The following is a 13,063-nucleotide window of genomic DNA, read 5'->3' as shown; positions in this document are numbered from 1 at the left end:
GCCAGTGGTCAGGCAGCCCTCACCCTGCCTAGCAGGAACAGAGACCCCAGCCACTCTGTGTGGGCAAGGTGCTGTCAAGCAGACTTCCAGGAGGAGGTGGGGGCAAAGGAGGTGGTGGGAACTCTTGGAAGGGAAGAAGTATCAGTTTTTCTCACGTGGAGTGTTTACACCTTGTGGTAACATTTGAACTTTCACAAGAGATGTAATAATTTTGATAATAAAATTAACCATAATAATCATGAAAAAGAAATAGTATCCTCAAGATATAGTGAAACTCATCCATATTAATAAGGCTGTGCTGCCAGATGCCATGGTAAGCACTTTATTATTATTATTATTATTATTTTAATAGTTTTGGGGAACAGGTGGTGTTTGGTTACATGGATAAGTGCTTTAGTGATGATTTCTGAGATTTTGATGCACCCATCATCCAAGTAGTGTACACTGCAATGATAAGTACTTTAAAAACATTATTTTCTTTAGTACTACAAGATGGGCATATGTAGAAAATAGACAATAAATAATAAATAGTAAGATAAAATGGAAAATTAATGAGTAAGAATATAAATGGAAAATGACTGCTTGAAAATGTTAAAGTTTACTAAACAAAGAAGTGGATACTAAAACAAAATTGATGTTTCCATTTTCATTCTATTATATTAATAGAATGATTTATAGATATTTTAAATTAAAATTCCCAATTTTGGCATAGACATGATGAAATAGACACACTCACTAACAAATTGTGGGTGTGTAAAATACTACAATGTATCTGTGAAACAACATTTTAGGGTATATCAGGAGCATTCGAAATCCCCATACTCTCATACAGAGTCGGTAACATCTCTAAAAGACAATAGGCTTGTCAAGTCAATATCGTTTCATTCCAGTTGACCCAGCAGTTCAGTTCTTGGAAATTATTATGTGGATAAACGTATACATATGCATAAATACATAAGAAAAAGTACATTTACTGCATCATTTTTTATAGTAGAAAAATACTAGAAGCGGATAAAACATGCAACAAAAGAGACAACCTACAGAATCTTTATGAAAGCGAGATTACATTTACTTTTTATGGGTAGATTTCTCTATGGGCCTATTGACACCTATTGGAGGAAGAAACATGTCTGATAACTTCCCAGTGTTTTCTTGCAAACCTTTTTCTGTTTCAAATTCACATGTTTACTAAAAAGAAACAGTTAATGATGAGAGAAAGGGAGAAAATATTGGCAAACTCTCTGACAAAGGCATTAATAACCAGAATATATAAGGAACTCTAACAACTCACTAGGAAAAAAAATAGATAATTGAATTAAAAAGTGAGCAGAATATCTGAATAGATATGTCAAAAGAAGATATACAAATGGCCAATAGTTATATTAAAAACTGTTCCACATCACCAATCAATGGGGAAATGAAAACCGAAACCACAAGAGACATCATCTCATTCCAGTTAGAATGGTTATTATCAAAAAGACAAAAATAACAAATGCAAGCAAGGGTGCAGAGAAAGGGGAATGCATGTATACTGTTGGTGGGATTGTAAAGCAGTACAGCCATATGGAAAACAATATGGAGGTTCCTCAAAAAACTAAAAAGAGAACTACCATATGGTACAGCAATTTCACTGCTGGGTTTATATGCAAAAGAAGGAGATCAGTATATAGAAAAGATATCTGCACTCTTATGTTAATTGCAGCACTATTCACAATAGCGAAGATATGGAATCAACCTAAGTTTCATGAATGGATGAACAGATAAAGAAAATAGGAGATATATAGAGAGAGATACATAGATATATATACACTATATATATACACACACCATATATAGTATATATAGAGAGTATATATATATCTAATGTGATACACACACACACACACACACACACACACACACACACAGGACTATTAATCAGCCACAAAAAGGAATAAAAGCCTGTTGTTTGCAGAAACATGGATGGAACTGGAGGTTATTATGCTAAGTGAAATAAGCACAGAAAGACAAATATTACATGTTCTCACTCATGTTTGAGAAACTGGAGGTTAATGTGTTAAGTGAAATAAATAAAGCACAGAAAGACAGATATTACATGTACTTACTCATGTTTGGGAGCTTAAGAAAAAAATAGATCTTCTGGAAGTAGTGAATGGAAGAGTGTTATCAGAGGCTGGAAAGGGCAGAGGTAGAAGAAAAATAGAAGGTGGTTAGTGTGTACAAAAATAGAGTTAGGTAGAATAAGTAAGTTCTAGTATTCAATAGGACAGCAGGAAAATTATAGTTAATAATTTACTGTATGTTTCAAAATTGCTAAAAAAGAATAATTGTAATGTTCCTAACACAAAGGATAGACAAATGCTTGAGGTGACGGATATCCTAATTACACTGATTTATTACATATTGTATATGTGTGTCAAAATGTCACATGTACCTCGAACATATCTAAAACTATGATGTATCAATTCTAAAAATACAAAAAAATTCTCATTAAACTACAGGACATCTAAGTGGTAGAAAATGATACAACTTAACAGCAGAACAGCAGTAAGGCATATCTGTATGTTAATATGGAATAGCTCCAAAATATTAAGTTAAAAAAGAAAAGGGAAGAAAAAAGGAGAAGGGTATGCTAACATTTGATTTTGTTATCCATGCATAAACTGTCACGGAAAGGACTCCCAAGAAACATATTACTGGCTGCTCTGGTGAAAGGAAAGAGATTTGGAAGCCCCAAGCATTAGAATCTTACTTTTCATTGTTTATATTTTTCATTTTCTTCTCATTTTTACCATGTGTAGATATTAAATTTTAAAATAAGATCAAAATTCTATTTAAAATTTTAAGATGATTATATCTTTTGTATATATAACTTTTGTATCACTTTTGAAATTCTACTCAAAGAAAACAATCTTAAAAGCAAAATACCTGTCAGTAAATTATAGAATAGCCAAATGCAAAAATTTAAAGCAGCAATTAAAATTAACATGACACTTTTTAAATAATATTGAGAAGTCTTTGGTTAACTTATTCATCCATGAAATAAACGTTTTGAGTATTTATATCTTAAAACATACTGCTAAAAGACAAAGACAAGATATAAAATTATCTCTGGATAATGAAGTTAACTGTTTAAAAAACAGAAGATATGAAGTAAACCAAATATTAATATTTGTTGTCTGTTAGTGATAAGATTTTAATATATTTGGACATGCTTACTAGACATACAAGTTGTGGTGAAATGGTTATTACAACTCTTCTGTTTAGAAGTTTTTTGCTTTTTTTGTTATTCCTCTGTGGTATATTTCCAGAAACCAAATAAAGCTGAGGGTCGTTCATGAATAAAAGGAGCTGGTTCACTATTGAGGGGTTCTTATCAAGACACTTAACTTTTTTTTTTTTTCTATCCAGGCTGGGTGCAGTGGCGCGTTATCTGCTCACTGCAACCTCCACCTCTCGAATTCAAGTGATTCTCGTGCCTCAGCCTCCTGAGTAATGGGATTACAGATATGCACTACCATACCTGGTTAATTTTTGTATTTTCAGTAGAGATGGGGTTTTGCCATGTTGGCCAGGCTGGTCTCGAACTCCTGACCTCAGTTGATCTGCCCACCTCAGCCTCCCAAAGTGCTGAGATCACAGGCATGAGCCACCACATCCAGCTCCTTATCTGAACTTTTAAACATAGCTTCCTTCTATTTCAGAAAGACACTGAGACTGAGGCACCTGTTCCATGGATACCTCCACCAGTGTTACCAATAGCTCCAGCCTCCAGATTTCCCAGTTCGTCCTGATGGGGTTCCCAGGCATTCATGAGTGGCAGCACTGGCTCTCCCTGCCCCTGGCTCTGCTATACCTCTTAGCTCTTGGTGCCAATCTCCTCATCATAATCACCATTCAACATGAGCCCATGCTACATGAACCCATGTACCATTTGCTGGGCATATTGGCAGTAGTGGACATTGGCCTGGCCACTACCATCATGCCCAAGATCCTGGCCATCTTCTGGTTTGATGCCAAGCCCATCAGCCTCCCTGAGTGTTTTGCTCAGATCTATGCCATCCACTCTTTCATGTGCATGGAGTCAGGCATCTTCCTCTGTATGGCAGTGGATAGGTATATGGCCATTTGTTATCCCCTTCAGTACCCTTCCATAGTCACTGAAGCTTTTGTCATCAAAGCCACTCTGGCAATGGTGCTCAGGAATGGCTTGTTGACCATCCCAGTGCCAGTATTGGCTGCCCAGCGACACTACTGCTCCAGGAATGAGATTGATCACTGCCTGTGCTCTAACTTGGGGGTCACAAGTCTGGCCTGTGATGATATCACCATCAACAGGTTTTACCAGCTGGCCTTGGTCTGGGTTGTGGTTGGGAGTGACATGGGTCTGGTCTTTGCTTCCTATTCTTTGATTATTCGCTCAGTGTTGAGGCTGAACTCTGCTAAAGCAACATCTAAGGCCCTGAATACCTGCAGCTCCCACCTTATCCTCATTCTCTTTTTCTACACAGCTATTATTGTAGTATCTGTCACTCACCTGGCAGGAAGAAGGGCTCCCTTCATCCCTGTTCTCCTCAATGTGTTGCATATTGTCATCCCCCCAGCCATTAACCCCATGGTATATGCTCTTAGGACCCAGGAGCTGAGAGTGGGCTTCCAGAAGCTGTTGGTTTGGGTGAGCATGTGACCAGGAAATGAGATAACTTTAAATAGCAAAATATTATATGCAATACTGAAGAAAGAGCACAGTCTTTGGAGTCCAATAGACCTTGGCTAAAATTTTATCTCTCCCAATTGCTAGAACATTGATTCGACTTAATTCATCTATATTGTATAGAACATAGTATGTGCAAGCCATTGCTGCAAGCATTTCACATATATTAACTTTTTTAATCCTGTAACAACTGTATGAAGCAAGCACAATTGTTATTTACACACTTTGCTAATAGGGAAACTGAGTTGGGAAACTTGCCCACAGTCACAGAGGAAGGAAGTTGCAGTGAGATTTGAACTGAAGCAATCAAACTTGAGTATCCCATCTCTTAACTCTTTCTCTCTATTTGAACTCACTACTGATTTTTAAAATACAAATTAAGATAAACAAGGTAAAATTACATATTACTTCTTTTTAATAAAAGAAAATTCATTTTAAAGTTGGCCACAATTTTTCTCTCTAGTGGTAAGGAGAGCAGACTTTAAATCCTCTAGAAAGAGTCATTCTAGTGGACCTGCTTATATGGATGTAATAAAGAATTTGATGGAAATTATTTCATCACTTCACAAACTCTGTACCAACTATTGAGCTAACTTGCATTAGAACTCTAAAAGGAATATCCCAACCACTTTTTTAAATCCTCAACACTACTTGAACTTCTCTAATGAATTAAGAAAATCTCAATGAAGTCTTGTAGTTCAATGACAGTATAAAGGATACCAAAGTTCTCCAAAGGGAAATTTTCCTTATAAGAAAAATGATATATGTTTAGAGACAGAGAGAAGAGAGAGTTAGTAAAATTGTTTTTTCTTTATTTAAATGCTAAAGTATACAGCTCAGCAAGGGTGGAATATCAGCTGCAGGATGGCACGTGGATGAGGTTGGAAGGCTCTCCTGACCCAGTCACACGGTGTTATGGCAGACTTTTGAAAGAGAAGCCTAACTTGTGCCAGTAAATCCGAAAGTCCATGCATGAGAACCTTAAGCCATTACAACTCAAGCACTTAAATCATCTTCCCTTTGATAGAGTCAGATAGCGATAGCAACATCATGATATCTTTGGACAAGGCAGAATTGGACCCTGTGCTTTCACCTGTTTCTAACAGTGACTCCACATATCAAGAAAAGAAGCACTGACGGTTGAAAAGCACTGACACACTAATAGATGGACAAAATTTCCTCCTCTTTCCATATATGTGCAAGAGGACTAACCCCTGAGATCTTTTTAGATTCAGATTTCAGAAAGGAAAAAAGTAAGTCCCATGAAAGGATTCTTCTAATCTTGAAGTTTTCCACTTCTAGAAACGCCTTGACAACTGAAATGAGTGAGATGGGAGTTTCAATCACTGAGGTTTACTAAGCCAGCTTTAGGGGACATCCAGGAAAAATATGAGCAACAGACAAACCTGTGGCTGTTTTTCCAAGGAGATTTTTCAGGAGGTTTAGTATTTATGCATTTGCTTAAAAAGCGTAGAAGGTGTGTAGGAAGCAGGACAGGTAGGTGATAAGGCAAATGGTTACATTCCTATGAGACTTTAGTTAGTACCTAGCAAATCAACATTTTACATAAGACAAGGTGAATGTTTGAAGAGAAAAGGGGTGTAAAGGAAGGGTCAGTTATGTAGATGTCTCTGGGGAGGTAGAGGAATTATTGGTCTATTTTTGCTCTGCACCAGGGAAGATAAGCTTGAATAGACATTCTCAATGTGAAATCAAACAGACTTATTAGTTCCAGGACCTACACTTAAGATTGTAGATTTAAAGTTACAACTGGCATGTTCTCATTTATAAAAGTCCAGCAAATAACTTACTTTTTTTTTTTTTTTTGAGATGGAGTTTCACTCTTCTTGCCCAGGCTGGAGTGCAATGGCGTGATCTGGGCTCGCCATCTCCACCTCCCAGGTTTAAGTGATTAAGCGTGGTCTGGGCTCGCCACCTCCACCTCCCAGGTTTAAGTGATTAAGCATGATCTGGGCTCACCACCTCCACCTCCCAGGTTTAAGTGATTAAGTGTGATCTGGGCTCACCACCTCTGCCTCCCAGATTTAAGCAATTCTCCTGCCTCAGCCTCCGGAGTAGCTGGGATTACAGGTGACTGCCATCATCCCCTGCTAATTTTTGTATTTTTAGTAGAGACGGGGTTTCAACATGTTGGCCAGGCTGGTCTCGAACTCCTGACCTTGTGATCCGCCCGCCTTGGCCTCCCAAAGTGACGGGATTATAGGCGTGAGCCTATATTGGGCTTTTAAAAACCTCAAAAATAGGAAGCCAAACCAAGGCAGACTTCAAACTTTGCCTGAAGTATTTATAGATTCATTCTATATACATTCTCAAATATGACATCCTAGTCAAAGCATTGGTGACATAACCAATATTTCCAATGATGTATCCTATCATAAAGAGAGAAGATTATTCCTGAACTTATGCAAATAACTATTGCCATAAAAATAAAAAATATTCATAATAGTTTCAAAATTCTGGAGAGATCAGGTCGGGGGGAATAAATATTTTCATTTTTGTTTACAAAAGCAGCTTTACCAAATTGCTAGAAACTTTAGATAGCTTAAAAGAAAAAGGGTTCCTTAAATCTGGAAAACAAAACATCAAAAGAACCAGCAAAATTCCAAAATAAAAAGTCATTAAAACATTATCTTCATCAGTTCATTCAATTTCATATAATTAATTCTCATTCTGCTTGATTTTGATTAGTAGTTTTATGAAGCTATTAGTTTCTTTATTAGAGTTTTGGAAATTCTTACTCATTCAAAGGTATTATCTGAAAATCATCAGAAATCTGTTACTGTCAGAGTCCTTTCCATGAATCTTCCTAAGGATGAAGCACTTTAGGAATATAATGGCTTACAGAAAAAAAAAAAAAAACTTTCAGAAAAGCATAAGAATAAAGTAATTAACTGTGAACAAAATGGCATAAAGAAATGATGAGAACTTACTATAATAATGACACAATTGGAAAAGAAATTTGGTTATTTTTATGGTGTACAACACTTTAACATTACCAAAATTATGGCAGATAACATTATACCAAGACACATCGGATTGCTAGGAATTTCAAACAGTTTCTGAAACACATATTAATAACATATTCATACAAATGTAACTCAAAAAAGGTTAAATATAATTCCTTATTTAATAATACTTCCCATATAATTTAACATATCAAATAGTTCAGGACCAAAAGGTATAATCTTTAATTTAATTTTGGAAAGTTAGTAAAAAATGTCAAAAGGTTTAAAACACATGGTTGAACAGGATCATCAGTAATTATGAAACAATGAAAACCAAATACAGAAAAGTTACATAGTTTTTAAAAAGTAGCTTTTTTAATCTTAAGAAGATTCTGTTTTTTAAGCAATCAAAAGACCTAATAAAAGACAACATAAATCAAAAAAAATTATCTTGATAAAACACAGAATTTCTTCTTTATTTTTCCTTATGCAGATCACTTAAAGGGTAAAGAAAACCTTGTAGAATCTTTTATAAATGTTCCAAGGAAGCCATCAGTTATTTTGTACTTTTTTTTTAAAGAAAAGACTAGATGCTTTGATATTAATGCTTATTTTTTAAAAACTCATAATAAATTCATTTGGTTTTAGCCCACTTGACCACACGTGAAATTCTTTTCACAACCCTTCTACATACAATGGGGAAAGGATAGTCTCTTTAATGAGTGTGCCGGAAAAATGAATTTTTACATACAAAAGAATGAAATTGACCCTTATCCTACACAATACACAAAAATCAACTCAAAATGGATAAAAGACATAAATATAAGGCCTGATAAGTTTCTAGAAAAGAGCATAAGGAAAAAGTCTTTGACATGGCCTTGGCAACAATTTTTTTGGATATCACACAAAAAGCCCAGGCTACAAAAACAAAAAATAAATAAATGAAACTATATCAAACTAAAAAGCTTTTGCAGAGCAAAGAAACAGAAATCAACAACATGAAAAAGCGACCTACAGACTGGTGAATATATTTGCAAACTGCATATCTAATAAACATTAATATTCAAAATTTATAAAAAACTCTTACAACTCAATGGCAGGAAAACAAATAACCCAATCAGAAAATGCCAAAGAAGCTGAATAGACATTTCTCAAAAGAAGACATAAAAATAGCCAACAGGTACATTAAAAGGTACTCAATATCACTAATCATCAGAAAAATGCAAATTTAAACCACTGTGAGATATCACCTCTCACCTTTTAGATGGCAATTTTTAAAAAAGTAAGTGATAACAAAGTTGGTAAAGATGTGGAGAAGAGAATACCCTATTCTATTGCTGGAAGAAAAGTAGATTAGTACAGTCGTTATGGAAAACAGTATAGAGGTTTCCAATCAAATTGGAACTACCATATAACCTAGCAACTCCTATTATGGGTATATACCAAAAAGAGATAATTGTGGTTAATTTTAGTCAATTTCAGGACATAGCACTATAGCAGCTCCCGATCCCCCACCATCAGTCTTGTGGCAGACAGCTGTGCGCACGTTCCAGGAGCAGCTTGCATACAGCTTGCAAGGGTCTGAGTGTACAGAAATACACCCTGTCCTCTAAATATCATGAATCTAGGCTCTTATCACTGATTGCTCCTTCTAATCACAATGATATAAACAGACAGGAGCCATTGCTGTTGCACCTTCACTCATTTGTTCAGACTTCTCCCCCTCATCCAGCTAAAGTGACTTCCAGAGAATTTAAAGGGCTGGTACACTTTCCCTGCCCACCCCCTTCGTTTTATTTCTCCTTTTGCAACCTAGAAATTAAATACTAGGACATTCAAAAGTAACTGCATATATAGTGAACTTTGGAAAGTGATTGTGCATGTCAGGAAAACACACAGGCTCAGAAAAGACTTGAGAGGACCCAAAGTTTTCACCTCAGGCTAATCCTGAAGACAGCCTACAATCATAACAAATAAATAAACAACAACAACAACAAATAACAAAAAACCCTGGAGAAGGGGAAGAATCTGATTTTCAAAGTTACCACATAATTAGATTCAAATGTCCAACTTCCAATTAAAAAATTACAAAGTATACCAAAAAAAAACAGGAAAGTGTGGCCTATTCAAAGGAAATAATTAATCAGCAGAAACTTGCTGAAAAAGAATTGATGGCAGAACTACCAAACAAAGACTTTATTTAAAATAACTGTCTTAACAATGCTCAAAGAACTAAAGGAAGATGTGAAGAAAGTTAAGAAAAAAATGTATAAACAAAATGTAAATATCAATAAAGAGATAGAAAACCTAAAATGAAAGCAAAAAAAAAAAAAAAAAACATTCTGGGCTGAAAAGGACAACAATTGATATATTTACTAGGGAGATTCAAAGGCAGATTTGAGCAGAAAGAAAAATTAGCAAACTGGAAGATAGGACAATGGAAATTATTGCACATGAGAACAGAAAGGAAAAAACATTCAAGAAAAGTGAACACAGCCTAAAGACTTTGCAGGATAGCATCAAGCCAACAACCAGTAGAACCAAACAACAACCAGCATTATAGAGTCTCAGAAAGAAAAGAGAGAGGAAAATGAGCAAAGGGGATATTTGAAGAAATAGTGGCTAAAAACTTCCAAAAGTTGATGAAATACATAAATATGAAATTAAAGAAGCTCAATAATTTCCAAGTAAGAAGAACTCATAGAGACCCATATCAAGACACATTATAAGCAAACTCTCTAAAATCAAAGACAATGAGAGATCTTCAAAGGAGCAAGAGAGGAGCAACTAACATCACATACAAGTGATGTACAGCAGGATTATCAGCAGTTTTCTCATCAGAAACATTGGAGCATAGAAGGCAGTGCCCAATATATTCAGAGTGAAGAAAAAAAAGCTGTCACCCAAGAATCCTATGTCCAGCCAAATTGTACCTCAAGATGAGAAAGAAGTTAAGGCTTTCCCAGATAAACAAAAACTGAGGGAGGTTGCTACCATTAGCCCTCCCCTGCCAGACCTGATGGCTTCACTGGTGAGTTCCACCAAACATTTAAAGAACTATCACCAATCTTTCTCAAACTTTTCCCAAAAAAAAATTGAAAGTAAGGGAATGCTTTCAAACTCATTTTACAAGGCCATCATTACCCTGATACCAAAGCCAGGCAAAGACACTACAAAAAAAAATATATATATATATATACAGAACAATATCCCTTATTAACATTGCTGCAAAAATCCTCAACAAAATACTAGCAAACCAAATTCAGCAGCATACTAAAAGGATTATATACCATGACTGAGATTTATTACTGGGATACAAAGATGGTTTAAAATATAAATCTTACTTATAAGTGGGAGTTAAAGTTGAATACATGTGAACATAAAAATGGGAACAATAGCCACTGCAGACTACTGGTGGGAAAGGGAATGAGGGAGGCATGAACATCTACCTATATTGTAATATGCTCATCACCTGGGTAATGGAACTGTACCCCAAACCTCAGCATCTCACAATATACCCACATAACAAAGCTGCACATGTATTCCCTGTATCTAAAATAAAAGTTGAAAATGAATAGTTTGTATTTATTAAAAATAAAAGAAAACTTGGCATTATAAAAAAACGTAATAGCACAAGAAGAGTGAGGTAATGGACCTATATTGGAGTAAATTTCCTGCATTTTATCAGAACTGTTTGTGTTAATCTGAAGAAAATTGTGATTTTTTAAAAATCCATAGAACAGCTAAAAATAGCAAACACATAATTTAAAATCAACAAAGGAAAGAAATTAGTAAACTAAAAATATCAATTTTCCATAAAATAAGTGAAATGGTAGTAAAAGAGTAACAGAGGAACCAAAAAAAAGGAACTAGAGACATAAAAAGAAAACTGGGGCCAGGCATGGTAACTCACACCTGTAATCCCAGCACTTTGGGAAGCCAAAGTGGGCAAATCACCTGAGGCTAGGAGTTCGATATCAGCCTGGCCAATATAGCAAAACCACATCTCTACTACAAATACAAAAATTAGCTGGGCATGGTGGCATGCACCTGTAATCCCAGCTTTTCAGGAGACTGAGGTGGGAGAATCACTTGAACCCAGGAGGCAGAGGTTGCAGTGAACTAGGATCATGCCACTGCACTCCAGCTTGGGCGACAGAGTGAGACCCCATCTCAGAAAAAAAAACAAATGGCAGAGTAAATCCAGACATACCGACAATAATACTAAATGTGAATGGACTAAACACTCCAACCAAAAGCACTTTGGTTGAAAAGTAAAAATTGTTTGAAAGGAAAAGAAAGTGGAGATATAAGTTATGTGAATAATAATCATTAGAATGCTGAAGTCACTATGTCAATATCAAATAAAATAGATTTAAGACAAAAAATATTTCTGGAGTCATTTTGGTTGAAAAGTAAAAGTAGTTTGAAAGTAAAAGAAAGATATAAGCTATGTGAACAATAATCATTAGAATTCTGAAGTCACCATATCAATATCAAATAAAATAGATTTAAGACACAAAATATTTCTGGAGCCATTTTACTTTTCAAGGGTCAATAAGTAAAGACACATTAATTATAAAATGTATAAACATTGCCCCAAAATGTATGAAACAAAATCTTACATAATTGAAAGAAGAAACAGATAATTCAACTATAATAGCTGGCATTTTAATATGCCACTCTCAATAATTGACATACTAGCATATCAGTGAGAATTTAAAAGGTTTGAGCCACAACACTATCAACCATCTTGACATAACTGACATATATAGAACATTTCATCCAATGACAGCAGGCTATAGATTCTTTTCAAGTGCACATGAATACTTTTTCAGGACAAACCATATACTTCTATTGCAGAAGGGTAAGTTTTTTTAAAAAAAATAGCAAAGGAAGTAATAAAAACAGGATAGAAATCAATGAAGTAGAAAACAGAAAAAAAAAGGAAGTCAATGAAACTAGTAATTTTATCCTGAATACTGATCTAAAGAAAATAATCTACTAAAAAATTTATTTAGAAAAATGTTCATTGCATCAGTACTCACAAGATTAAATGCATTACGTCTACAGACCTTTATAATCACAGGAGAAGTTTCTTATGAAATAATGTTAATCTTACAAAGAAATCTATAAAACTAAAACATATTCAATAAGATATCTCTTATCTAGATCAGAAATTATTTAAAATTGTATACAATTTTGTGGAAGAATAGATTCTTTTCTTAAGACTGCATATTTTTATGAATTGTGACTCAAAAATTTCCAGATAAAAACAATAAACTAGTTTAGAAAAAAAGCGACTTTAGGCTATCTTTTGAAGTCGCTTCTGCAAAATGTATTTATTTATCGAGTGTGAAATGCTGGAAATATAATAGCAAAC

General features: G+C 34.9%; 1 protein-coding gene across 1 annotated transcript; it reads left to right on the top strand.

Annotated features, from left to right (window-relative positions):
* The first annotated feature begins 3,733 nt into the window (after positions 1-3,733).
* Positions 3,734-4,687, top strand: LOC105720114 (olfactory receptor 56B34). Its single transcript, XM_012456413.2, has one exon. It carries the CDS (start codon positions 3,734-3,736, stop codon positions 4,685-4,687), a length of 954 nt encoding a protein of 317 aa, XP_012311836.2.
* Positions 4,688-13,063: the final 8,376 nt, after the last annotated feature.

The sequence above is a fragment of the Aotus nancymaae genome, unplaced genomic scaffold, assembly GCF_030222135.1.
Source record: "Aotus nancymaae isolate 86718 unplaced genomic scaffold, 86718_ANA_hifiasm-v0.15.2.pri h1tg000059l, whole genome shotgun sequence".
NCBI classification, from domain to species: domain Eukaryota; kingdom Metazoa; phylum Chordata; class Mammalia; order Primates; family Aotidae; genus Aotus; species Aotus nancymaae.
The sequence above is the reverse complement of the archived record's forward strand: the minus strand, read 5'-3'. Positions and strand labels throughout refer to the sequence as shown.

What these genes read in the sequence shown, in the direction of transcription:
- LOC105720114 (XM_012456413.2), top strand. Translation starts at nt 3,734, where the DNA reads ATGGATACCTCCACCAGTGTTACCAATAGCTCCAGCCTCCAGATTTCC.